This window comes from Triticum urartu, chromosome 1 (genome assembly GCF_003073215.2).
Source record: "Triticum urartu cultivar G1812 chromosome 1, Tu2.1, whole genome shotgun sequence".
NCBI lineage: Eukaryota > Viridiplantae > Streptophyta > Magnoliopsida > Poales > Poaceae > Triticum > Triticum urartu.
In genome coordinates this window covers 503,899,597-503,926,932 of record NC_053022.1, presented here as the reverse complement: position 1 = coordinate 503,926,932, position 27,336 = coordinate 503,899,597, and the positions used below count along the sequence as shown (strand labels likewise).

Below are 27,336 nucleotides of genomic sequence, written 5' to 3'. Positions count from 1 at the left end.
AATGGATCATCAAATCCCCGAGGGTTTCAAACCCGTAAACATCGAATCATATGATGGCACAACAGATCTTGCGGTATGGATCGAGGATTATCTCCTTCATATCCACATGGCCCGCGGCGACGATTTTCACGCCATCAAATACCTCCCACTCAAGCTTAAAGGGCCAGCTCGGCATTGGCTCAACAGCTTGCCAACAGGATCAATCAGTTGTTGGGAGGACCTGGAAGCCGCATTCCTCGACAATTTCCAGGGCACTTATGTGCGACCCTCGGACGCCGATGACCTAAGTCACGTAATCCAGCAGCCAGAGGAATCGGCCAAACAATTCTGGACACGGTTCCTAACAAAGAAAAATCAAATAGTCGACTGTCCGGACGCTGAGGCCCTAGCAGCCTTCAAGCACAATATCCGTGACGAGTGGCTGGCCCGGCACCTCGGACAGGAAAAGCCGAAATCTATGGCAGCACTCACGACACTCATGACCCGCTTTTGTGCGGGAGAAGACAGCTAGCTCGCTCGTAGCAACAATATGACCAAGAACCCTGGTAGTTCGGACACCAGGGACATTAGTGGCAGGTCGCGTCGCAACAAGCAGAAGTGCCGCATTAACGGCGACAATGCTGAGGATACGGCAGTTAATGCCGGATTCAGAGGCTCTAAATCCGGTCAGCGGAAGAAGCCATTCAAAAGGAATCCTAGGGGCCCGTCCAGCTTGGACCGAATACTCTTGTGCCAAATACATGGCACCCCCGAAAAGCCGGCCAATCACACCAACAGGGATTGTTGGGTGTTCAAGCAGGCAGGCAAGTTAAGCGCCGACAATGAAGACAAGGGGCTGCATAGCGATGACGACGAAGAGCCCCGGCCACCAAACAACAATGGACAGAAGGGTTTTCCCCCACAAGTGCGGACGGTGAACATGATATACGCCACCCACGTCCCCAAAAGGGAGCGGAAGCGCACGTTAAGGGACGTATACGCGGTAGAGCCAGTCGCCCCAAAGTTCAACCCATGGTCCTCCTACCCGATCACCTTTGATCAAAGAGACCATCCCACTAGCATCCGTCATGGCGGATTTTCTGCATTGGTTCTAGACCCAATTATTGACGGATTTCATCTCACTAGAGTCCTTATGGACGGCGGCAGCAGCCTGAAACTGCTTTACCAGGATACAGTGCGGAAAATGGGCATAGATCCCTCGAGGATTAAGCCCACCAAAACGACCTTTAAAGGCGTAATACCAGGTGTAGAGGCCAACTGCACAGGCTCAGTCACACTTGAAGTGGTCTTCGGATCTCCGGATAATTTCCGAAGCGAGGAGTTAATCTTCGACATAGTCCCGTTTCGCAGTGGCTATCACGCACTGCTCGGGCGAACCGCATTCGCTAAGTTCAATGCGGTACCGCATTACGCATACCTTAAGCTCAAGATGCCAGGCCCTCGGGGAGTAATTACGGTCAATGGAAACACCGAACGCTCCCTCCGAACAGAGGAGCACACGGCGGCCCTTGCAGCGGAAGTTCAAAGCAGCCTCTCCAAGAAGTTCTCCAGTCCGGCCACTAAACGACCAGACACCGTCAAGCGCGCCCGGAGTAACCTACAACAAGACTGCCTGGAACGATCCGAGCAGGCATAGCAATGCGGCCCCAACCCCAACCCTCGCAAAAAGGCGACGACAGTACTTCGCGTACATAACTACGCTCTAGAGATACCATGGGCACAGGGGGAGGGGCACCATCACGGCACGCCCAATACACGGCTTAAACCGTACCAGGGCTGCCGACTTTTTAATTTTCTCTTACTTTCAGGACTTCATCCTTCGGAAGGCCTGTTCGGCAGTTCAATTGCCGCACAAATGATGCAAGAACCAGGGAAACAGACAAGCCACGCCGCATTACGGAAATCCCAGGTGGTCTCTATCACGAGCAGTATACCTGTTTCGCATACTATTCCGCAGCTTGCCCCTGGAGCAGACATGATAAATAGTCCAACTTTTCGTTTATCGCATTACTTGTATCGTTCTGCTTTGATCGCAGCTATTTTTAATAAACAATGCATAGCTTTTGTCTATTTTTTGCATTATCTTTTTATAAATAAATGTTCCTTAACGACATGTTGCACCCGTACAACTTGGTATGGCCAAAATACGCCAGGGGCTTTTAGCACCCCTCAATATGGTGTGAGAAGTCCGAACACTTTCACAAGTGCGGCACCCCGAACTTATAGCACTATATGCATCGGCTCCGAATCATGTCTTGGGTCAATAGTTGGGTTTGCCCGGCTCCTATGTTTTGGTGCCTTACGTTCCGCTATATCAGCTAAGGTAGCACTAGGAGAACCACTGCGATTGTGCCCCAGTTGAGCTGGGCCGAGCACCTCAGTGGAGAAAGCTAAAACTGACTGTCATGATGAAGCGAGAGTTGGTCGCTGTTCGAGAGGTTTTTTCGAGTCCCTAAAGACTTATGCCGCTTAGGGCGAGGAGTCGGCTCTGTCCGGCCAAGGCGTGGATAGCGCCCCGAACTCGGTCTTCCGAATACTAGGGGCTTCGCCGAAATTTAAAATTATAGAATTCTATGGCTAAGTGAGAGTGTTCACACATTATAGTCCGATTGCCTCGTTCGTTGGGCTGAGCGCCTCCCTCGAAGGACCTAAATGTGGGAAAAAGAGCGCCCAGGTTTATCCCCGAACACCACAGCACTAGCGGCAAGGGGGCAGAAGCCGACGACTCGCCATCTCTCAGTATTGATAAACAACCGCACAGAAGGTAATATTTTAAATTCAAGCAGCATTTCTCAGCGCATATGAACAAGTTTTCAGTGCACAGGACAAACACGAGCGAGTTTTACTCAAAAATTACATCCCTAGTACATTCATCTGCCACAAGGCGGGCACCCTTCAGAACATCCTTATAGTAATTTTTGGGCTTGCGATGCTCTTTCCCCGTTGGTGGCCCGTCCTTCACAAGCTTCTCCGCATCCAGCCTGCCCCAGTGCACGGGTAAAGGCCCTACGGGCACCTTCAATACAGACGGAGCGCTTGATGACTTTGAGCCTTAGATAGGACTCCACCAGCCGCCGCACCAGCCCGAAATAGCTCCCAGGCAGAGCCTCTCCAGGCCACAGCCGAACTAGGAGGCCCTTCATGGCCTGTTCGGCCGCCTTGTGGAGCTCGACCAGTTGCTTCAGCTGGTCGCTCAGGGGCACGGGGCGTCTGGCCTCAGCATACTGAGACCAGAACACCTTCTCCGTCGAGCTGCCCTTCTCGGCTCGATAGAATGCGGCGGCATCGGATACACTCCGGGGAAGATCTGCAAATGTCCCTGGAGAGCTCCGGATTCAGGTAAGTATCAAGTAACTCACGTTTACGTGTTTACTTTGCATAAAGAATGCCTTACCCACCGCTATCTTCTTCACCTCATCCAACTCCTGGAGGGTCTTCTGGGATTCGGTCTTGGCAGACTTGGCATTTTCAATAGCCGCCGCGAGCTCGGACGCTCGTGTCTTCGAGTCAAGCTCCAAACTCTCATGTTTCTTCATGAGAACCTGGAGCTCTTGCCGCACCTTGCCAACCTCGGCCTCATACCTCTCCCGCTCGGTGCGCTCCGTGGCCGCACTCTTCTCAGCCTCGAGCAGTGCTTGCTTAAGGGTCGCCACCTCAGATGTGGCCCCTACAATAGCCATGTTAATCCTGTCATTTCTTGCAATTGCACCTTTTTTATATATACATATTCAACCAAGGTATTTCTTACCTTCATTGTCCTCGAGCTGCTTCTTGGCACGCTCGAGCTCTTGCTCGGACCTTTCGAGGTCCTGCTTTAGCGTGTCCACTTCCGTAGTCAGTGCGGCGGACACAAGCAGGGTAGCCTGCACATGCATATTGACTCATTTTTGTTAGACTCCTGCGAATTCTATTTGATCCTCTATTCGGCTTTTCTTCCCGAACGCCAAACAGAGCATCAGGGGCTACTGTCTATGCGGTACTATTATTTACACTTTCTTTACTTACCTCGAAGCCTGTCAAAAGGCTAGTACAAGCTTCAGTCAGTCTGTTTTTTGCGGACTGAACCTTCTGGACCACCGCACTCATAATAGCGCGGTGCTCCTCGTCGATGGAGGCGCCTTGGAGCGCCTCCAGCATATTGTCTGGCACCTCCGGTTGGATGGAGGCCACCGGCACGGTGGACTTGCTCCTCTTGGAAGGAGGTCCCCCGCCGGACTCCAGAACCTTTGAAGGTTCCGGAGTGGTGTCCGACCTAGAGCCGGACTTGGAGCCCTAGGGGGTTTCATCCCCCTTACTCCTGGAGTCCGGGAGGTCGCCTTGCGGCACCTCCGGGACCACCTCCTCCCTGCTTGGAACCTGTTGGGACAACACCTCGGTGTTGTCCGTAGGACGGGGGGAGGAATCCATCGGAAGCGAGTTCACATCCGACGAGTCCAGTGAGCCGCTCGACGATGCGTCGAGCCGGTTTTTGGGTGGGCTGCATAAGCATATTCGACATAAGGGAAAGTTGTGCAATAAACGAATACTATGAATTACTCCGGTATCCGGATACTCACGATTTTGCCAGGGGCTTGACCCTGGGCTGCCACTCATCTCCGCCATCATCGGCGTCGGCGGAGTAGTCCGGAGGAAGGATTTTCCCCTTCTTGGACCCTCCGGCCTCCTCAGAGAGGGCGGCCTTCCTTTTCTTCTCTTCTCCCGCTGGAGGGGGAGAGGTTTCTTCTTCCTCCTCCTCGTCTTTGCGAGAGGAAGGCGCTTCGGGACCGTCGGATGATGAATCCAACACCTCCTGGTGCCGGGCGCTCTTTCGAGTCCCCGTGGCCCTTTTCGTGGCCTTCTTATCTGGCACCACATAGGGCGCCGGAACCAGCAGCCTCGCGAAGCGAGCGTCCGCTGGGCCTTTGGGCAAAGGGGCCGGATAGTTGATCTGTCCGGACGTCACTTGCCAATCCCGTCAGAGGAAAGGGAGCTTAGATCCCGCATAGAGTCAAACTATGGAAAACCGATACCCTGTAAAAGGAAAAAGCAGCTTACCGCGAGCGTGTGATGTGCACACTAAATCCGCGATCCTCGGTAGCGGATGCAGGAGCCTCGGCGCCCTTGAAAAGCATCCTCCAGGCATCTTCGTACGTCGTGTCGAAGAGCCTGTTTAGAGTTTGATGCTGCGCCGGGTCGAACTCCCACAGATTGAAGGCCCGTCGTTGACACGGGAGGATCAGGCGGATGAGCATAACCTGGACTATGTTGACAAGCTTGAGCTTCTTGTCCACCAGGGTTTGGATGCATGTTTGGAGTCCGGTCATCTCTCCTTTTTTACCCCAAGGCAGGCATGTCTCCTTCTAGGAGGTGAGCCGCGTAGGGGGGCGGATCGAAACTCAGGGGGTGCGACCCATTCGGCGTCATGCGACTCGGTGACGTAAAACCACCATGATTGCCACCCCTTCAGGGTCTCCACAAAGGAGCCCTCGAGCCACAGGATGTTGGCCATCTTGCCAACCATGGCACCGCCGCACTCCGCCTGGCTGCCGCACACCACCTTTGGCTTGACGTTGAAATTCTTAAGCCATAGGCCGAAATGGGGGCGGATGCGGAGGAACGCCTCGCACACGATGATGAACGCCGAGATGTTGAGGACGAAGTTCGGGGCCAGCTCGTGGAAATCCAGGCCATAGTAGAACATGAGCCCCCAGACAAACGGATGCAGAGGGAAGCTCAGTCTGCGGAGGAAATGGGGGGGAATACCACCCTCTCATGGGGCCTAGGAGTGGGGATGAGCTGCCCCTTTTCGGGAAGCTGGTGCGCGATGTCGCTAGCCAGATATCCGGCCTTCCTCAGCTTTTTGATGTGTCCCTCCGTGACGGAGGAGACCATCCACTTGCCTCCCGCTCCGGACATGACTGGAGAAGGTTGAGGTGGTAGTGCGGACTTGGGCGCTAGAGCTCGAGTGCGCAAGAATGGATAAGCAAAGGAGGAAGAAGGCGTGGGTGAAAAGGTGGATCATTATCCCCTTATATGGGTGGACGCAACTACGTGTCCCCACCAGCCTGGTAAAACTCGCTTATCCCCAAGCGCCGTAATCAATGGCGCGGTTGGGTTACCCACGCCCGTATTGAAGAGAATCCCGGAATAAGGGGACACGATCTCTGCTTTAACAAGATGTGCCAAGGAAACCGCCTCGCATAACGTGCTAAGATGGGACAGTAAAACGGTTCGAATAAAAGCTTGGCCATGGTGTGATGTCACACTACGGAGTACGTCAGCAGATTAGATTTGTGTAAATATTATTCTCTCTATGGCAATATGTGGAAACTTATTTTGCAGAGCCAGACACTATCTTTGTGTTCAAAATCTTCTATGAAGTACTTGGAGGAGGAACCCGCCTTGCAATGTCGAAGACAATCTGCGCGCCAAACTCGTCGTCATTGAAGCCTGGTTCAGGGGCTACTGAGGGAGTCCTGGATTAGGGGGTGTTCGGATAGCCGAACTATACCTTCAGCCGGACTCCTGGACTATGAAGATACAAGATTGAAGACTCCGTCCCGTGTCCGGAAGGGACTTTCCTTGGCGTGGAAGGCAAGCTTGGCGATACGGATGTTCAGATCTCCTACCATTGTAACCGACTCTATGTAACCCTAACCCTCTCCGGTGTCTATATAAACCGGAGGGTTTTAGTCCGTAGGACAACATACACATCAACAATAATACCATAGGCTAGCTTCTAGGGTTTAGCCTCTCTGATCTCGTGGTAGATCTACTCTTGTACTACCCATATCATCAATATTAATCAAGCAGGACGTAGGGTTTTACCTCCATCGAGAGGGCCCGAACCTGGGTAAAACTTCGTGTCCCTTGCCTCCTGTTACCATCCGGCCTAGACGCACAGTTCGGGACCCGCTACCCGAGATTCGCCGGTTTTGACACCGACAGTGGTATTAGACAATATTTTCAGAAAGAGTCTATGTAAGAGCTATGTTTAGCAAGTTCACATACTCAACTATCAGTCTTCCATGATTGCTAACACTCACTACATATTTATGGAGCAAAAAGTTTCAGTCAAACACATAGGAAGATGGGGGTTTATAGTTTCACCTCCCAACTTATTTCTCTTAAGGACAATGTCAACAATAATAACCCATGATTACCTACATCTAACCGGTTATATGTGTCTGGATCTTTCCCTACCACATGATGCTTTCCAAGTGGAGAATAATTAAGAGTGGAATAGAGATGAACATTATTAACCCTTGCATAAAAGTAAATACTGAAAAGTAAAAGATAGGACCTTCGCAGAGGGAAGCAGAGGTTGTCATGCCCTTTTTCATTTGGATGTGCAAGCTCTTAATGGAAAGGAACATCACTTTATATTGCCCCTTGTGATAGAAACCTTTATTATGTAGTCCGTCGCTTTTATTTATTTACCATCACAAGTTCATACAAAGTTTATTTTCCCTTACAATAAAAGATCATAGTGCAACATAGGGGGTCATGCCCCCCCCCCGCCCCGTTTTGCACATTTGTGATAGTTCTATGTTTTGTGCCCCACAAAATTCAGATTTTGTGTTTTTCTGCCCCCAACTAGCTTGGTCAAGCTCTGCCGCTGATGCTGAACTTTCATAGGCTAAAAGAGTATTATCTGTAATGAGCCTACTAGGTACGGAGGCACTCTAAACTTGAGAGATAGTATCATCAAGATGGATTTTTAATCTGAATGCTATCATATTGGATATTATTTTGTAAATAACATTACATAGACTAATAGGCATATATCATCGCCTCTACAGGTTTGTCAACCTGGAGAAGGCGCTGTGAGCACTGAAGATACCCCTCGCCAGGTTCCATCTGGAGGGGGCAATCAACACAGTTTGCACGATCTGCATTACAGACTTCTGTCGCAGCATGCACATGGCTGTGCTCCCCACGTGTGGGAACGTCCTCCACCACCACTTCCTCCAGGAGGTGGTGGCGGGGCAGAGCCCATGTCGCCCGCTCTGTTGGGCATCTCTACTGTGAACGATGATTTGTTTTCCAAAGATTTATGTAACCTTTTTTATTTTGTGTGCCTATTTATGTCCATTTCCGATGTTGGTGGTATTAAAAAATATTTTCAGAAAGAGTCTATGTAAGAGCTATGTTTAGAAAGTTCATATACTCAACTATCAGTCTTCCATGATTGCTAACACTCACTACATATTTATGGAGAAAAAAGTTTTAGTCAAACACATAGGAAGATGGGGGTTTATAGTTTCACCTCTCAACTTATTTCTCTCGAGGATAATGTCAACAATAATAACCCATGATTACCTACATCCAACTGGTTATATGTGCCTGGATCTTTCCCTGCCACATGATGCTTTCCAAGTGGAGAATAATTAAGAGTGGAATAGAGATGAACATTATTAACTCTCTAGCATAAAAGTAAATACTAAAAAGTAAAAGATAGGCCCTTCGTAGAGGGAAGCAGATGTTGTCATGCCCTTTTTCATTTGGATGTGCAAGCTCTTAATGGAAAGGAACATCACTTTATATTGCCCCTTGTGATAGAAACCTTTATTATGTAGTCCGTCGCTTTTTCTTTGTTTACCATCACAAGTTCATACAAAGTTTATTTTCCCTTACAATAAAAGATCATAGTGCAACACCGGGGGGGGGGCATGCCCCCCCCCTCCAGTTTTGTACATTTGTGATAGTTTAATGTTTTGTGCCCCACAAAATTCAGATTTTGTGTTTTCTAGCCCCAACTAGCTTTGTCAAGCTCCACCGCTGATGCTGAACTTTCATAGGCTAAAAGAGTATTATCTGTAATGAGCCTAATAGGTACGAAGGCACTCTGATCTGGAGAGATAGTATCATCAAGATGGATTTTAATCTGAATGCTATCATATTGGATATTATTTTGCAAAGAACATTACATAGACTAATAGGCCTATATCACCGCCTCTATAGTTTTGTCAACCTAGAGAAGGCGCTGTGAGCACTGAAGAAACCCCTCGTCAGGTTCCATCTGGAGGGGGCAATCAACACAGTGTGCACGATCTGCATTACAGACTTCTATCGCAGCATGCACATGGTTGTGCTCCCCACCTGTGGGAACGTCTTCCACCACCACTGCCTCCGGGAGGTGGTGGCGGGGCAGAGCCCATGCCGCCCGCTCTGTTGGGCAGCTCTACTGTGAACATTGATTTGTTTTCCAAAGATTTCTGTAACCTTTTTATTTTGTGTGCCTACTTATGTCCATTTCTGATGTTGGTGGTATTAAACAATATTTTCAGAAAGAGTCTATGTAAGAGCTATGTTTAGCAAATTCATATACTCAACTATCAATCTTCCATGATTGCTAACACTCACTACATATTTATGGAGCAAAAAGTTTTAGTCAAACACATAGGAAGATGGGGGGTTATAGTTTCACCTCTCAACTTATTTCTCTCGAGGATAATGTCAATAATAATAACCCATGATTACATACATCCAACTGGTTATATGTGCCTGGATCTTTCCCTACCACATGATGCTTTCCAAGTGGAGAATAATTAAGAGTGGAATATAGATGAACATTATTAACTCTCTTGCATAAAAGTAAATACTGAAAAGTAAAAGATAGGCCCTTCGTAGAGGGAAGCAGATGTTGTCATGCCCTTTTTCATTTGGATGTGCAAGCTCTTAATGGAAAGGAACATCACTTTATATTGCCCCTTGTGATAGAAACCTTTATTATGTAGTCCGGCACTTTTCTTTGTTTACCATCACAAGTTCATACAAAGTTTATTTTCCCTTACAATAAAGTTTATTTTCCCTTGCCACGGATGCTGAACTTTCATAGGCTAAAAGATTATTATCTATAATGAGCCTACTAGGTACAAAGGCACTCTGAACTGGAGAGATAGTATCATCAAGATGGATTTTTAATCAGAATGCAATCATATTGGATATTATTTTGTAAAGAACATTAGATAGACTAATAGGCCTATATCACCGCCTCTACAGGTTTGTCGACCTGGAGAAGGCGTTGTGAGCACTGAAGATACCCCTCGCCAGATGGAACTGGAGGGGGCAATCAACACGGTTTGCACGATCTGCATTACAGACTTCTGTCGCAGCGCACACATGGCGGTGCTCCCCACGTGTGGGCACGTCTTCCACCACCACTGCCTCCGGGAGGTGGTAGTGGGGCAGAGCCCATGCCACCCGCTCTGTTGGGCAGCTCTATTGTGAACATTGATTTGTTTTCCAAAGATTTATGTAACCTTCATTATTTTTTGTGCCTACTTATGTCCATTTCTGATGCTGGTGGTATTAAACAATATTGATACATGTACAGTTCAAGAAAAATATACTCCTCTATCCCAAAATGTAAGACCTTTTTACACTACTATAGTGTCAATCCCAGAATGTAAGACCTTTTTACACTACTAGAGTGTCAAAAAGCGTCTTACATTTTGGGAATGAGGGAGTACTATATAGTGTTGTGCTGATGAATGTGCAAGGTGGGGGAAAGGAAAATTCCATCTGCCGTTAGGCCGACTACTCATCTCTACTGATTTTTACCTATGAGCTAGATGATAATGTATGCACATCTAAAATTGTTGTCGCTTTTCTCCCTTTTCACCTATGTATGAACTATCAACATACTATCATTATTTAAGGCTTTGAATGAATGTACATACATATGATATAGTGGCATTGAATTGAATTATATGTTTTATCAAATTGTGAGTTCGGTGTCATATGGCATTATCATTCTTTTTAAGTTGTGAGTTGGACACAAATGAGTACATCTCTGAGAAATTATCCTTTGTCTGATCTACAGAATAAGCAGGTTCAATCAATAACAGAGAAGATAAGGTTGGGATTCAGGGTTATCATGACGAGCTTAGGAGCGCAATTGGAGTGTCAAGGTTGCCCCACATTTTATCTAAGAAAGGTGTAGAGGATATGTATATTATTTAGCCTTATGGATAGGTCGCTTGTAGATTATCAAATTCAGTTGTCACTCCTTACAAAAAAATCTCAGTTAGCACTTTGAAACTGACAGCACCATAGTCGGAAGGAGAGAAAACCAAGGAAAGCATTGCAAAATCTTTTTGTTTGGGGTCTTCTATGTTGTATGGCGGAGCCAGCTGTATGGCTTGTATCATCCCTATATTTCCATATTTGTACGTGTGCTTTTTGTGGTAATTGAAGGGCATTATTTAGATAAAAGAGCTCTGGCACGATCAGCCATCAGGCTGGTAACCAAAAAACTCAGAGGGGACTCCATCCAACAATCAGACACCTCCCGAGTGCATGCATGCATGGTGTGCACATAGGCAGGCTGGAAAGTTAGAGTGTCTCATTACATGTTGAATCAACAAGGAATTAAAACTAAAAGTTAACCCTTCAATGTCTAACAAAACTGGCGCTATGACCAAGCGTCGAGAACGGCGCAAGTTCCAGAGACTAATCACCACTAAACTATCTGTTTCAATGAATACTCGTGCAAAGCCCCGTTGTTGAGCAAATACCACATCTTCACGAATCACCATTACCTTAGGATCGGTGACACCCAAACATGGCTTGCTCCAGGCTCTGAGAAAAGTAGTGGAGGATCAAGCTACTCCTCCCATACCTCCCATATGTGCCTCAGAAGAAATACCAGCATCGGTATTAATTTTTGTCCACTCGGCCTCAGGTGGTCGCTACCCATGTACAGGTAAGTTCTTAGAGTTTGAAATAGGAATATCAAGTAGCACAAGCATTTCCCTGGTCACCTTCATGGAATGGGCTTGATCTATACTAGCTTTATCATGAGTAGTATTTTTTTTGAGATGTCGAAATCAACCACATCATTGTTATGATCTTTGCCCGATCTAAATCATCATATCACATGTTACAAAGAATGTCTATAGACCAGGTAGTGGGATGGAGTTCAGGAAACTTAATCTCAAGCCACTCCCTCGCCTCCATCCAATATCGCTTCGCATGATTGCACTTGACAAATGCATGCATCAGATCCTCATCTACAATAAGACAGATTTTGCACCGAGCCAAAGTAGCAATGTGTCTGTGTTTTTAGAATGCCTTGAACTTGTAGAATACCACATAGCACCTACCACCAGAACACATGTACCTTGGGTACAACTTTGATCTTCCATAGATGTGTCCACGACTGTTTTTCTTTAGCGGAAGTTTTTGTCATCATCCCTTCTTCTAGAGCTGTATGCTCACTTTGAATCACTAGAGAACAATATCAGAACTTTGCAGAATTTCCGTATTTGTACGTGTGCTATCTAGGTTGTCTTATTGTTTTTCGACTCGTATAAATACAAGTAGCCCATAGCATTGTTGCTTTTATGTGGAACTCAGAGCATTGTTGTTGGGCTCCCGCGCCAGGACCCACATCAAGTGAGTGCTCCTAGCGGCGTCGCCTCGATCTCCCTTCTCCGACTAGCTCTATAGCTGCCCAGGCCAGATCCGAAGTCCCCTAGTTGCCCTCTCTCTTCTGCAAGGATTGGCTCTTCGTCAAGCATTGGAAGTGATGGCACTCTCGCATCCACATAAGTGGCGGCTGGGCGTGCACCACCATCGCCTGGATCTCTAGCCTCCATCCTCCATTGCGGCCACCATGACTAGATCCGGGTGCCCCCCGGAGCCCTCTCCCACACCTGTCTCAGCGGCACCCCTTTTCCTAGTTCACCCAGCAATGCTGCTCGTGTGATCCTTCACGGCGGTCGCCACTGCAGTGGCGTCTCCCGCTCCTGCACCCTTGTCCTTTCACCATTTGTGTTGTGCGCTCTGGCTGGAGGCTCCATCCTGATTGTTGGCGTTCTCCCTCGCCCGCGGCCACTGCCCCCAGTTTGCAGTTTCAGTAGATAGGATGGGGTGTGAAGGCCATGTGCATGCCCAGTTCCGAGCCTGTGTCGACAACTGCTTTGGCCCCGACGCCTGCCGCCCCTGTCCCATTGTCAGTGCCTCCTCGGGTGTGTTGCAGCTAGCCCCAGTTGCCTCAGGCATTAGGGACGACATGAGTTGTGAAGAGGAAGTGGTTGTGATGCTGCCACCATGAGCGGTGTTGTGGGCCTCCGCTGCTAACGACAATGAAGAAGATGGCGAGGAGGAGTTGGCTCCCCAGATAGCGTCGACGTCCACCAAGGGCCCTTGACTCTGGAGGGATGTGTGTGGGGCATAACACGGACACACAATGAGGGTTGGCGGGAGGTGCTACCGTGGTGCGACCCGTGTTGTCTGACTTCATCACCATCCTCGTTTGGCTCTGCGGTAGATGCTATAGATGCCTTGCTCATCGGCATCATGCGTCTATTTGCAAAGATCCGTTGTGGTGCTCCCGTTGTTTGGAAAATGATCACCATGCGCGCAGATGCTGTAACCCATGGCGTCCTCTAAGCTCACTGACATGCCTTGATGTGCCACCCGTGTCTCGCCTCGGCGTTGTGCATCGTCTTTGCTCTTGCTCTGTGTGAGGGTTTGATGAGATCCGCATTGCCCTCCAAGGCACTTTGCCGCGGGTCTTGGGCGTGTGTTATCTCTACAGTCCGCTCTAGCTGGTCAGACTGTGTTGATGCAAGGCTATCTGGCGCGTGTTGGGAGTTTTTTGGAGCGAGCGGAGGCTACTCTGAGTAGACTCTTCCTTGTGTCGACTATGTTGCAGACCTCTATGTCGTTGCATTCTCTTTGTGCGGTCGGTGTTTGCTCCGCGGAGGATAGGGTGGAGTTATATGGCTCTTTCTCCCGTCGTGTTGGAGACAATTCATCGTCAATGCCTACCTCCCCTCCTACGTTGCCTTCCACTGAGGGCGAGTCCATCGCCATGCTCGTGGCTCCGGTGATGCATATCATGTCCGGGCTTAGGGAGTTGTGTTTGAGTCTATCAGTGGAGCATATAAAGGTGGACACGCTAGCGACCTCGAGTAAGGGACAAGATTCTCCTGTCAAGTGAGCAGTTAGAGGTTCCTATGATTGATGATGCAAAAGAGAACCGCGTTTTTGTGATGGATATTAATCACTTTCTCGCGTTGTTGATGTGGCTTTGGCCTTACGAGTCGTCGTTGTCGGTTTTCTTGCCCGGGGTTCCGCATTGTAGAAGTGTTGAGGGTTGTGGTTGTGTGTTGGGAGCATTTGGCGGGGCGTCTACGTGATCGTGGTGTTTCTTGTTGAGTGAATTTATTTATATCGGTTTTCATCTGAACTTTTATATATTAACCTGGCAATTCTCTTCTTCCGAATTAACCAACGAGGTGATCCTTTTGCCTCCATTTTTGAGGGAAAAAATAGCCGGTAACACATGGCTACACGGGTGTACGGTTTGAGGGGGGAAAAGTTGGCCGGGGAAGAGCAGGAATGTTATTAATGCAAATTTGACAAATTTAAACGAAATCAAATTACAGAATGAACTGTCCGTGAAACTATTTCACGCGGCTGATCTTTTTGTGTAACGCCCGACACGAAGGTGCCACACTACACTGTGCAACGCCTCACAGATAGGCGCTACACGCCTGGCCAGCGTTGCATCCCTGACTGCCTAAAAATTGCTAAGTCATTGTGCAGAGCCTAAGAGCTAGGCGCTGCATTGTATAGTGTGGCGTCTAGTTCTCAGATGCTGCACTAGTGGTTGCACTACAAAATGAAGCAACCACTAGTGCAACGCCTAGAAGCTAGGCGCTACACTAGCTCTCAGGCGCTGCACATTGACTTAGTAATTTTCGGATCACATGGGTGCGACGCTGACCAGGCGTGTAGCGTCTATCTATAAGGCGTTACACAGTGTAGTGTGGCGCCTTCATGTCGGGCGTCACACAAAAAGATCAGCCATGTGAAATAGTTTCACGGGCAGTTCATGATGTGATTTGATTTTATCCATAGATCAAATTTGTTAATTTTGCCTGTTATTAACCCGCACGAGTATACCTGGATAACGGTAGTCGTCGTTTGTCCAGTTCCCACCTCAACCAGCAAACAAAGTCAGCGCAGGGGGAGACGCCGCCGTGCCGCTCCCCGCGGCCACCATGGAGCCGCGCGAGATCGCCGCCGCCGCGCGAAGCTTCTCGGCGATGGCGCGGATCGTCGGCCCGGTCAGTACCCACCCCCTGCCCTCTTCATCTTCCTCTTCCTCAACCCGTACCAGCGTCTCCCGAGCTTTCCCGCTAAGCGCCACGCTCCCCTCCGCTTCCTCCAGGACCCCAAGGCAGTCAAGATGCGCCGCCACGCCTTCCACCTCCACCAGTACGGCGCCCGCTCCCCTCCCTCCTCCCGATTCCTCAATTTCCTCGCCGGATTCGAGCCTAATCGTGTGACCTGCCTTGGTTTGGTTCCAGGTCGGGGTCCACCACGCTGTCGGCGTCGGCCGTCCTCCTGCCGCCGGGCGCCCTGGCGGAGCCTTTGCCGCCGCTTCTAGCCCGTATATGCGCGTCCCACGGCCACGCCGGGGGCGTCGCGCTCACGGCCGCGTCGCTCGTCGAGGCGTTCCTGGTCGCGGAGCAGCGCGATAGCCCCAGCGAGGTTGGTTGCGACCGTCTCGTGCTCACACATGTCTAGTTGAGGTGATTCTGGCGCTGAGGTGCTCGTTGCTTGATGGAATGCTTGCAGGTACTGCAGCCGAGGTTAATACCAGAGGCACGTCTCGATGTGCTAGTTGAGGTGAGGAACATTACCAAAGACCTTGTGTTTTTGTTGTACAATAGTATTGTATTGTGCTAATTATTCACACTTGCATCCCACAGTCCGTAATCTATTCAGCCCCCCTTGAAAAAGAAAGAAATATGTGAATTCATATTGATGAAATTCTGCCAAGCTGTCAAAGTGTCAATCGCCACTTAAGAGCAAAACTAATGCAGATACTTAGATTGGTGCATATTTTGGGGGATAATTAAGACTTCAGACCAATGGGACAGTATTGCAGTGGGCTGTAGGATTAGCGGATCAATCGATCAAATTAAATATCCGGTGCTTAATTCTGTGTGTTGAAGAACTGCACAGAGAATATCCATCCTGAAAGAGTTAGGAAGATTTTCCTGAAATCCTGAACTTTTCCTGGCATATGCAGCCTGAGGAATCAGGGGACATCAGACATGGAGATTCTGGAGCTCCCCAGTGGCTTTCAGCTGAGTTACTTGCCATGGTGAGTGTTTCTTTTCCCTATGAAAACATATACTCGTTACTAGTATTACTTTGTTGTTTACCCAGATTCTAGTGTAGTTGGGACTTTTGCCATGAGGCAACTTAAAACTCTGTAAATATTTGTTTCGTGCTATAAAAATGGGAAGTGCGCCTGCCATTTTTCACTGAAAGAAAGTGCTACTTGGTAATAGGAAAGGCGTACAAAGTGGGCATACATAATTACAAAAAGAGGCAATAGCTGTTTTTAAGTTCTTTGGATTCAGAGGATGTTCTTTGAGCTCAGAAAGAGTAATTATGAACTTAGACTTCATATTTATAATCAGAACTGCGTTTCTTTTCTTTAATATTTTACGTGGTTCTATATATTTATATATAGCATTAGATGGAAAATATGATTCATCATCAGCTCAGCACCTCAGTTTTCCCTTTTAGGTTGATGTCCCAGCGTCGGCTGATTCTGTGTTATCCTTGTTAACATACGATGGTTCACTGATTGGAAGCTCGTCATGGGATGTTGGCTGGCCACTGGCCGATGTAAATCAGAAGCAGGTTATCTATTCATCAAGCTAAACTTGCCTGCCCTGATTTATAGCGATGGAAGATTTACTGTTATCAGCCATTATCAGGTTGAAAATGATGCCGGATCCTTCCTTGAGTACAATAGGAAGAATTTATATGCTGAGTCTGCTGACCCATCAACAATAGCCAAGTCTGCCACAAGAATCGCTGTACTAGGAGTCTCAGCCTTAACATCGAGTGTAAGGTTCATTATGATGCTGTTTCATTTCACTGATCTTTAGCGTCTCAAGAATTACAAGGTGCACTTAGTTTTTATTGAGTTGATGATCTTGGTCAATGATATCAGAATGCAGGACATATCAACGTTCCACCGATTCCACAGCGAGGGGACTCTTTGCTGGTAGTGGGGTCTCCCTTTGGCATCCTGTCACCATTCCATTTCTTCAACAGGTAATTTTTATCTCTACTGCTTGAATTCAGTATTAAGCATATGCACCTAGTGTGTTTGTATATTAAGCTTCAAACAGTTGAAAATATTCATCAGTGTAATATTATGCTTCAAACAGTTGAAAACTTGATGCCATTACATATCTGTTATGGAGATAATACTAAACTCTAAAGTGTTGCTCTTTAATTTTTCTTTGCACGTCCTCACTGAAGCTAAAAAGCAGGGATAGTCTAATTCTGTTTGAGGCATGTCTAGAAACCGTGAAGGCTTATTCATTGTCAATTAGCTGTTCTAGTTTCTGCCATTCGAAAGACATACTCCCTCCGTAAAGAAATATAAGAGTGTTTAGATCACTAAAGTAGTAGTGATCTAAACACTCTTATTTTTCTTTACAGAGAGTACATGCTATTATCCACTTTATTATGTCACATTTATTCTAAAACAAAGAGGCATTCTCATATTAATCCATAATATTAATGTTATTATTTAAGCAGTATATCAGTTGGTGCTGTTGCAAATTGCCTACCTCCAGGTGCTGTCAGGAGCTCGCTGCTGATGGCTGACATCCACTGTCTTCCTGGTATAGACATCACTATCTCTGTTAGGATATATACTACTGCCTCCGTTCCAAAATAAGCGTCGTGATTTTAGTTCTTGAACTAAAACCACGACACTTATTTTGGAACGGAGGGAGTATGAGTCAGCTGTTAATAATTTTTCAAATATTTTAAGGTATGGAAGGTGCTCCAGTGTTTGATAAAAATGCTTGTCTTGTGGGGATGCTGATGAAGCCATTAAGACAGAGAGGCAGCAACATACAAGTTCAGGTGAGTTTACTGGTGTCAGTGGTATACTTATGCACATGGAATGATGGAAGAGATATGTGAACTTAAGTATCTGCATGACAGCTTGTGATTACATGGGATGGAATATGCACTGCATGGAGCAGAAACAAACTGGAGCAAATTGAGCAAGCCTCAAATGAACTACTTGATGACAAAAGTGCAGACAGTAAAACGATGGAATCATGTGGCATGGATAACCATAGGAGGTTTGTCTCTAATTTAGCCAATGACCTTAGTCAGTATAGCATTCCACCTTCACTCAGAGAGGCTATATCCTCGGTTGTTCTTGTCACGGTTGGTGATACAACTTGGGCTTCAGGTATTCTCCTCAACAAGAATGGCTTAGTTCTGACAAATGCTCATCTTTTGGAGCCTTGGAGATTTGGGAGAACTTCACCTTTAGGTTTACAACATAAAACCACCTCACTTGCTGGAGAATATCTCCATGGAGAAAATAAATTGTTGCAGTCACAGCATTGCAAGATGTCCAATGAAGATGCTGTTAAGCATGAGGTTTCATTCTTTAATTTGGGTTCCAAGAGAGAGAAGAGAATATCTGTTCGTTTGGATGATGGGGAGAAACAGACGTGGTGTAGTGCTAGTGTGGTGTTTATCTCCAAGGGGCCGCTTGATGTTGCCTTGCTTCAAATGGAAAAGATCGCGATTGAATTTTGTGCAATTAGACCAGAATTTGTTTGTCCGACAGCAGGGTCGTCTGCATATGTTGTTGGGCATGGTCTTCTTGGACCTCGATCAGGTAATAAGCCTTAGAACCATAGTTTCCAAAATAGTTCCTGCAGCAGATTGATGCTTAATTTATGACATGTACGTTAACTGTTTTATTTTAATATAACTTTGCTATTTGGGTATTTGGCTGTAGGTCTATGTTCCTCGCTTTCCTCTGGGGTTGTCTCGAAAGTTGTCCAAATTCCATCAGCTCAACATTCTCATCTGCCTAGCAATGTGCAGACAGACAATATGGACCTGCCAGTAATGCTGCAGACAACAGCGGCAGTTCATCCTGGATCTAGTGGTGGTGTAATTGTCAATTCACATGGTCGAATGGTTGGACTTATAACAAGGTATGCACAAACATTGTAACAGTATTAGTGGACACCACGTCACCACTGTCAAATTGCATGCGGTTTGTATCAGTATTACCCATTCTTTTGGTGGATTTGTACTATTCCGGAACTAGCTTTGCTGTCTTGGTGTTTTCCTGCTTCGCCTATACAGTGACCCACTTCCCTTTGTCCTTCATTCTGGGGACCGTAAGACTGTCTTTGCAGTCACCTTAATTTTCTAGATTCTAGCAAAGGCCCAGCATACTCGTTTCCATGCACTTATTTCTTCTGTTACCATATGCAGCAATGCTAAGCATGGCGGTGGGAGCACAATACCTCGTCTGAATTTTAGCATCCCCTGCAAATCTCTGGAAATGGTCTTCAAGTATGCAGGTGCTTGTTCAAATCATGTTCTTTTTTGTCATCTGAGCCTTCCAGGGTATATAGGAGTTTTTTGTCAACCTTCTCCCCTTTTGTACAGCGAATGGAGATTACACAATTTTGGAGCAGCTGGATAAACCAAATGAATTGCTCTCATCAGTGTGGGCACTGGCACAAGCACCATCATCTCTCCCATTTCTCAGTAGCCCCCCTGGGAAGAGCGGAGAGGGGAAAGTTTCGGAGTTCTCAAAGTTTCTCGCCAATCAGAAAGAAGGTTTGACATCTATAAGTGATTTGGAGGCTTTCCTTAAACACAAGATTCCTAGTAAAATTTAGATGGGATTATTTCTGCAAAGCACAAATGGATAGTACTAGTACCCTGAATACATAGGAGTACAGAAGAGGAAAAGAATGAAAAACTAAGGATTCGCGTAGCCTGAGCACCAAAATGGCAGGCTCTAATTTGGCGAAGTTCAGGTAACCTGAACACTGAAAGTTCTACAAGATTTGGCCTGCCGCTACAAGTCCTTCAAAGCATACTCGCAGATTGAGATTGCTAACCAGGCCTGTCGCTAATGAATGAGTTTTTCTCCCCAAAAGATGCATGTTGATTCATGTATAGTTTGTTTCCAAGTAGAAGGGTGTTACAATAGCGTGTTGAATTTGATTCGAGATAGTGGACATATCTTCAGGAAGTGTATGAGGATACTGGAAGCAGTACAGGTTGTACTAACTGAAAAGATAATCTTCTACCATTTGCGCGTGAGTTGTACTACCAATGCCTTTTCAGCGACTGCAGTTAGTCTGAAACCATCGTCATGTTTTCTGATTCATTTACCCTTTGAATTCATAATGAAAATCAATCTGGGTTTGTCCTCAGAACCAATCTGGGATTTTGATATCCTACTACCACACATTTCCTCGCGCTATCGTAGTGATAAAAATGATGCGCACGAAACAAACGTTATACAGTGTTTTTTTTTTGCGAAATAACGTTATACAGTGTTTGTTTAGCATCCATGTGCTGTTTGCACTTGTGCACTGTGAACAACACGTCCTCTTATCATACGCTGGATAGTGATGTAAGACTGAGCTTCAGTGCCGTAACTGCAGGTGCAGTTGGGTCAGTGACATGTGGGCTCAGAAGCAGCAGTTAGGCATCACGCCTCCAAAGGGGCATTGAAAACAATGAACAGTGTAGCTTGACAATACCGAAGTAATCCTACCAAAATGGTTCAAATTGTTAAGGCCAAAACATTCTCCTCCTGTAGGGGCAAAAATCCTTCACCAGTCGGGAAAATAAGGTCAATCTGCTTTTACAATGTAAGAAGAAAAAGAAAATGCATAAATCTATGCTCTTCTTGTTCCCTGAAGGCACGCCCATCCATCCATTTCAGATACAGATACGTTGTCCAAGTACCTGGAGTAAGCCTTCTCAATCTTTGGAACCTATATTAGACGAGATATAACTGGTGAGGTACCAAGAGAAGCATCGTAACCAAGAAACAAAACTCTGAATGCCATGTTAAATTTTGGAAATAGTCAAATTCCTTTTACCTGCTCACACAATATCCCTGAAACAGCAACTGTTCCACCGGTTTTCGCAAATCCGACTATGTCCTCGACCAGCTCCAGCAAGGGGTTCAGCAGTATATTTGCAGCAACAATGTCATACGTCCCCTTTGAGGACTTCAGCTCAAGGTTACTGCCGGGCTTTTCCTCTTCTGATTTGTCGATGCTACTTGAGAAGCATGAAGGCTCGGCGCCTGTCGGTACCAAGTGAACCAGCATTCTGCCAGAATCCATACCATTCAGCAGCATGTTCTCACGAGCGGAGCTCACTGCTTGAGGGTCTATGTCTATACCAGTGGATAGAGCAGCACCCATCTGCATTTGTAGTGTAAGCCAACAATGAGAGCATGAAATTGCTGATGTCTTTTCCTGAAAAATATTTGCTGGTAGTAAACAAGAACAGTTTTTAACATTGCACCTTCAGAGCTGCAATACCCAACACCCCGGTGCCTGTTCCATAGTCCAAGACACGCTCACCCCCCTTAATAGCTTCTTTCAGAAAAAGAAGGCACAATTTAGTCGTCGGATGCTCCCCAGTTCCAAAAGCCAGGCCTGGATTGATAATGATATTTGTTGCCTGTGGATCCTGTGGATGGAGGGAGATGGGCATGGCACATGACAAAGTAACTCTCAGTTCAAGCACCCAAGTAGACGAAGATAAACGAAAACAACACTTATCTATAAACAAAGAAATTAAAAGGAAAAGAGCAGCAGACATACAGGGGGAGTTTTCCATTTAGGAATAATCCAAAGGCCATCGATAACTTTCGTGGACTCGTACGTTTCCTGCAGACATAGCAGTAATTTTTTCAAGCATCTGCATGGCACAGTACGTTTCCTATATCCTTGCATTCATGCGCCAGAATTTGAGGGCAAAAGTTACGGCAATGGACTTCTCATTCCCAGAGACAATATCTAGACCCTAAGAAGTAGTACAAAGTAGTAGCAACCTGCACAAGTGTCACCCAGTCGCACTGCTTTCCTACAGAGGTCTCATACGCCGGGCTGTAGTCCAGACCAGCTGAGCTTGCAGCATTCGAAACGCTTGAGCCCACGTTCTCCCCGTGTGCGTATATGGTGGTTATGGAGATCTGCACAGCACACGATTGCGCACATTAGATACTTGACGAATGGTGTGCATCATCTGTAACAAGCAAGCCATCGACAGTAAGGCCGAAACTTGTTCAGATTGAGTAGCTAGAACCACAGGAAATCATCCCACTGTCTGAATCCCAAAATGCAGAGAGAATGAACTCACCTCGTCAAGATTCGCAGCGTCGGCGATGTCGTCCACGGTGACGGAGCAAGCGCCAAAGCACAGGAGGGACTCGGAGAGCAGTTCCTGGATTGATTGCGAGGACACATGAAACTTTTGTCAGGGAAAAAATGAGATAGAGGTTAGAAAGTAGTACTAGAAACTAGTGCTCTGAAGTAGAGGGGGGATACTGACGGCGTCCTCCTTGCGGCAGCGGATGCGGACGGAGAGGTAGGGCGCGGCCAGGTCGTCGTAGACGCTGCCGGCGGCAGAGCTGGAGGGCGCCTCGTCGTACACGCTGACGGCGCGGGGACAGAGGCTCCTGCCTCGCGAGGAGGCCCCTGCGGCCGGGAAGCCCTCGCCGACGCGGCACGCCGAGGGGCGAGCGGAGAGCATCAGGAGAAGGGGCGAGACGCCGCGGCGGCCTACGGTCGTGTAAGGGGAGCAGAGCGACAGAGCAAGGGGCGAGGAGAGCAGGAGGCGGTGGAGAGGGGCGCGCGCCAGCGGCAGCATCTCGGCGGCGGCGGCGGCTCAGTCGCCAAGAGCCGGAGCGGAACGAACGGTTCGGTGCGGTGCGCCCCAAGCGTAGAGCGCGGGTTCGGAGGAGCACGGCTGATTTTTGTTTTTTGGCGTGCTGCAAACGTGTGGTTTCAGTGGCTACAGTACAGCAGCAGAGGGCCCGTTTCAGTTTTCTGCCGTGGCCCTTTCTTTTGGTCAATTGTTCTACGTCGGCCGGTTTGGATCTTTTTGATGTAGTCTTTTCAGTTACGAAAGCAGAGAAAAAGCAAGAAAAACAATGCCGAAATGTAAATAATAAAAAAGAATAACAATGTGGATTTATGAAACCCTGTTATCTAAGCAACCTTGTGAGATACTTTCATAAATTATACTAAATCAGCGACACTTATTTTGAGACTGAGAGTATATTATGCCCAAGAAAAAAGAACTTGTGAGATACTCGTATAATACCAGTAACAATTTAATATTACCTTCATTCCTAACTATAAGACGTTGAGGCAGTTTAAATTAGTCTACCCCTTTTAGGAATGGAGGCAGTAGTACTGAACAAGCAAAAAATGACTATGAAACTGGGATCAAAAGAAAGTGCCCTTCACCGGACGTGGAGTTTCTACACCTGAGCTCATATGCTCTTGCTATGAACAGTAAAATAAATAAAATAGAAAAACAATTATTACTTTCAAATGGACGTGGCGTACTTTAAGAAATGTTTGTTGTGCATGCAAAATTTCGTCATGAAATGACATTGGTGGAAGGCATGGTAAAAAAACAAAAACGATACTCTGAAAATGTTACTTTTAAATGCATTTTGGAGCTCTGATTTTTTTTGCGACGACCTCCACCAATGTGATTTCGTAATGAAATTTTGCATGCACAATAAACATTTCTTAAAGTATGCCAAAAAAAATTTCAGAATTTTTTGAATTTTTTTCTATTTTATTTATTTTCCTGTTCATAGCAGGAGCTTATGAGCTCAGGTGTAGAAAGGTACTTTCGCCCTCCACCTTTCTTCTGATTCACGTATGTGGCGTCCCTCTCGCATCGGCGGAGGGTCTCTCCTCCCGTTCCAGGATCCGCGGCTACGCGGGCATCCTGATCCGCGGCTACGCGGGCATCCTGATCCGCGGGGTGCGCCCCTCTCGACTGTAACGCCCCAGACACACCCGCCGGTGGTCGTTACTCCTGGCGGGATCTAGAATGGCCCCACAGATCAATACTAGTCTTTTCTGCGCACTTTGTCCTCACTCGTGCGCACCTAGGAGTAACTTCCCGGTCGGTCACTCATCCTGAAATTACTCCAAACTGAGCACGCTTAACTTTGGAGTTCTGTTCGAATTGGCTCCCGAAAAAGAAGGAATTCCTTATTGATATGAGTAGTCTATCATCCCTAATAAGCCAGGCCATCACATACACCCCCACTCAGAGGAACCGACGTCCTCGTCGGACCACAGGAACGTTCCCTCTTGGCACATACGTCTGTGCTTCCAGTCCGGCACATGTGCCATGCCGTGTGCCACGACGGGTCACAAACGTCATGCACAACATGACCGCACACCTGTCTGCAAACATCTGTGTAACCTCGAGGGTCGGCTCTGATACCAACTTGTAACGCCCCGGACACACCCGCCGGTGGTCGTTACTCCTGGCGGGATCTAGACTGGCCCCACAGATCAATACTAGTCTTTTCTGCGCACTTTGTCCTCACTCGTGCGCACCCAGGAGCAACTTCCCGGTCGGTCACCCATCCTGAAATTACTCCAAGCTGAGCACGCTTAACTTTGGAGTTCTGTCCGAATGGGCTCCCAAAAAAGAAGGAATTCCTTATTGATATGAGTAGTCTATCATCCCTAATAAGCCAGGCTATCACATATAACACCGGTATGACGGATCGAATCGCTGACATTGTTGAGTCTAGAAAAAAATGTTTTGAGTCTTATAGGATTATATATATATCGGAGAGTAGGATTCTTTTACTCCTCAGTCCCTTCGTCGCTCTGTTGAGGCCTCCTGACGTAGAGTTTTGACTCTTCTCTTCTCAAATTTCACGAAAAAATTAGGATCACGTGGGTATCTTGGAATCGTTCCGATAGTCTTGTGATGAGAACATTGTTCTTGGTGCCTCCTGACATTTAGGGGTTGTGGCAGTATCCCGGGGAGTTGAGCTCCGAGGTGTTGTCGTCACAATTTTATCGTTGCAGTTCTGGAATACCTGAGTTTCGTCGACATCGAAAATCTCTTTTATGCAGTTGTTGATGAGATAACCTCGACGCCACCTAGTACTGGGGCGGGAGTTCGGGAGTATTGCCATAACATGTATAACGGATGCTTTTCGAAGGTTGAGGTAAATGATTTCTGAAGGTTTCTTGGTTATGTGTTGAAGGATGGATACAGCTGGATGTACGATTTGCTAGTTTTGGGTGAGATATTATGCTTCCCACGTATCCCCAGCACCTGATTGCATAACTAGAAAGTTTCGAGAGTTTATAGGTGGGAATTCAAGTATCGCGTAGGATATCCTTCCAACAGACACATGATACGATATGAGATCTATCATATGTTTGTTTCCAGCTTATTTTGCAAGCCAATCCTTTGTTCTGTTTTGGTTTGTGGTATTTGAGTTGCTTCAATGTCAAGTGTGATTTCATACCTTTTCTAAACGGTGTTCTCATATTTCTATGGGAGTACTAATCCTTCTTGATCATCAAGGTTGTCATGTCTATTCTTTTCAACCGACATGCTCCTCTTCAAGTGGATCCGAGCATTTTCAACATTCGTAAGACCACTTCTCGGTTTTCCTCAATGTTGTTCGTTTCATCTGTTCCCAAGTTGCCTTTGTTTTCCCCCCCCCCCCCCCCTTTTTTTTTTAAGGACTCGGATTTCTTAATCAAGTATCCATCTTATGGATGTTGAGGGAGTCCTGGATTAGGGGGTCTCCGGACAGCCGGACTGTTGGACTATGAAGATACAAGATTGAAGAGTTCGTCCCGTGTCCGGATGGGACTCTCCTTGGCGTGGAAGGAAAACTTGGCAATACGGATATTAGATCTCCTCCCTTGTAACCGACTTTGTATAACCCTAGCCCCCTCCGGTGTCTATATAAACCGGAGGGTTTAGTCCGTAGGACAACATACAATCATAACATAGGCTAGCTTCTAGGGTTTAGCCTCTACGATCTCGTGGTAGATCAACTCTCGTAATACTCATATCATCAAGATCAATCAAGCAGGACGTAGGGTATTACCTCCATCAAGAGGGCCCGAACCTGGGTAAACATCGTGTCCCCCGCCTCCTGATACCATCCGCCTTAGACGCACAGTTCTGGACCCCCTACCCGAGATCCGCCGGTTTTGACACCGACATTGGTGCTTTCATTGAGAGTTCCACTGTGTCGTCATCATAAGGAGGGATGGCTTGTCTCGTTGTTAAGAACAACATCACCTCTAGGGGAGCCCTGGTTGTAGGCCAAACCATCCGACTAGGCGGCTTTGTCATGACCGCCCGCTCGGCCGTTGCGCCGACGATGACTTCTCTGGTCATCGAAAATAGCCTCCACATCGGCTCGAAATTCACAGAGCAGATGGATCCAATGGAGCTCTCCTCTTTGAACGAGCTCTTGGATCGCATCGCCGCTCTGGGAGTCGCTACGAACTATGATCGGATTGGGCTTAAACCGGACCAAAGGGAGATTAACTCTCCGCCGGTCACCCATCAGATAGCGGTGGTGGAGGAGCAATGCGGCGAATCTTCCTCTATCTTGAGGACGGACTATATCCGGATTCCCGAGCTCTCCGAGCCGGATACCCGTCCACGGGAGGACATCGCCCTAATCCTGAACCTAGAATCAAGCTGCATGCCAAACCTGCGCGGCAACATCCCAGAGCCTGAACTTTCAAGATCGTAAACTCCTCCGCCCCTGGGTCTCAGATGGGGTCAAGGTCTGGACTTATATCCACCTGTTGGGGATATAACTATTTGAGTAAGCCGGCCAGGAGGGGCCGGGTTATGCAAATAGGACTCATCGTAAAGGAAGCCCAAGACCCAGTGTGAGGATGGCGGTTCATAGAGCTTAAGGCCCATAGAGACAAACTGCCGTAATGGCATGACTTGTAACATAAGGTAGAGGTAACTAGTCACCGAGCCGAACACTGTTTATGAGCCGGCCGGGACTCTGTAGGCCAGAGGGCGTCAACCCGTGTATATAAGGGAACGACCCGCCGGCGGCTTAGGGCAAGAGACAACAAATCGAGAACCGAGCATAGCGTATCTCGCTCCCTGGTCATCGAAACCTCAAGCAATACCAACCCAACTAGACGTAGGCCTTCCTTCACCACATGGGGCTGAACTAGTATAAACCTCGCGTGTCCTTTGTCCCGATTAACCCCTTTAAGCTTCCTAGTTGCGATGGCTCTACGATTAAGTCCTTGCAAGAGGACATCTGCCGTGACAATTCCACGACAGTTGGCGCCCACCGTGGGGCCAGCGCACGGTGGATTTGAGTTCTTGAAGGGCAGCTTCGAAGGGCTCAGGGGATACGCAGACGGCCGGATGACCAAGAGTCGTCGCGGCAAGATCTACATCGACGACGAAGGCTGGGACCCCGACGCCGGCTCAATTGAGTACGGG

At 47.4% G+C, this 27,336-nt stretch overlaps 2 protein-coding genes across 2 annotated transcripts; one reads left to right on the top strand and one right to left on the bottom strand.

Moving 5' to 3' along the window:
- Positions 1-14,915: 14,915 nt before the first annotated feature.
- LOC125522994 (glyoxysomal processing protease, glyoxysomal) lies at positions 14,916-20,142 on the top strand. Its single transcript, XM_048688034.1, has 14 exons — positions 14,916-15,065; positions 15,170-15,216; positions 15,309-15,492; positions 15,580-15,630; positions 16,037-16,111; positions 16,543-16,659; positions 16,737-16,868; positions 16,976-17,079; positions 17,572-17,657; positions 17,810-17,904; positions 17,986-18,679; positions 18,803-19,004; positions 19,291-19,379; positions 19,468-20,142. Exons 1-14 carry the CDS (start codon positions 15,000-15,002, stop codon positions 19,701-19,703), a joined length of 2,178 nt encoding a protein of 725 aa, XP_048543991.1. The 5' UTR covers positions 14,916-14,999; the 3' UTR covers positions 19,704-20,142.
- Positions 20,143-20,569: 427 nt separating this feature from the next.
- Positions 20,570-22,808, bottom strand: LOC125523005 (ribosomal protein L11 methyltransferase). Its single transcript, XM_048688041.1, has 7 exons — positions 22,390-22,808; positions 22,198-22,281; positions 21,890-22,030; positions 21,660-21,725; positions 21,358-21,525; positions 20,925-21,254; positions 20,570-20,816 (listed from the first exon to the last, which is right to left on the bottom strand). Exons 1-7 carry the CDS (start codon positions 22,705-22,707, stop codon positions 20,718-20,720), a joined length of 1,206 nt encoding a protein of 401 aa, XP_048543998.1. The 5' UTR covers positions 22,708-22,808; the 3' UTR covers positions 20,570-20,717.
- Between the last annotated feature and the right edge of the window lie 4,528 nt (positions 22,809-27,336).

Bases quoted from the DNA above. Each gene is read 5' to 3' on its own strand.
- LOC125522994 (XM_048688034.1), top strand. From the start codon at position 15,000: ATGGAGCCGCGCGAGATCGCCGCCGCCGCGCGAAGCTTCTCGGCGATG. The intron at 16,112-16,542 runs GTGAGTGTTTCT...TTTCCCTTTTAG, and splicing joins CAGCTGAGTTACTTGCCATG to GTTGATGTCCCAGCGTCGGC. The intron at 17,080-17,571 runs GTAATTTTTATC...TTATTTAAGCAG, and splicing joins CCATTCCATTTCTTCAACAG to TATATCAGTTGGTGCTGTTG.
- LOC125523005 (XM_048688041.1), bottom strand. From the start codon at position 22,707: ATGCTGCCGCTGGCGCGCGCCCCTCTCCACCGCCTCCTGCTCTCCTCG. The intron at 22,031-22,197 runs GTGAGTTCATTC...TGTGCTGTGCAG, and splicing joins ACGCTGCGAATCTTGACGAG to ATCTCCATAACCACCATATA. The intron at 21,255-21,357 runs GTGCAATGTTAA...CTACAAATGCAG, and splicing joins TGGGTATTGCAGCTCTGAAG to ATGGGTGCTGCTCTATCCAC.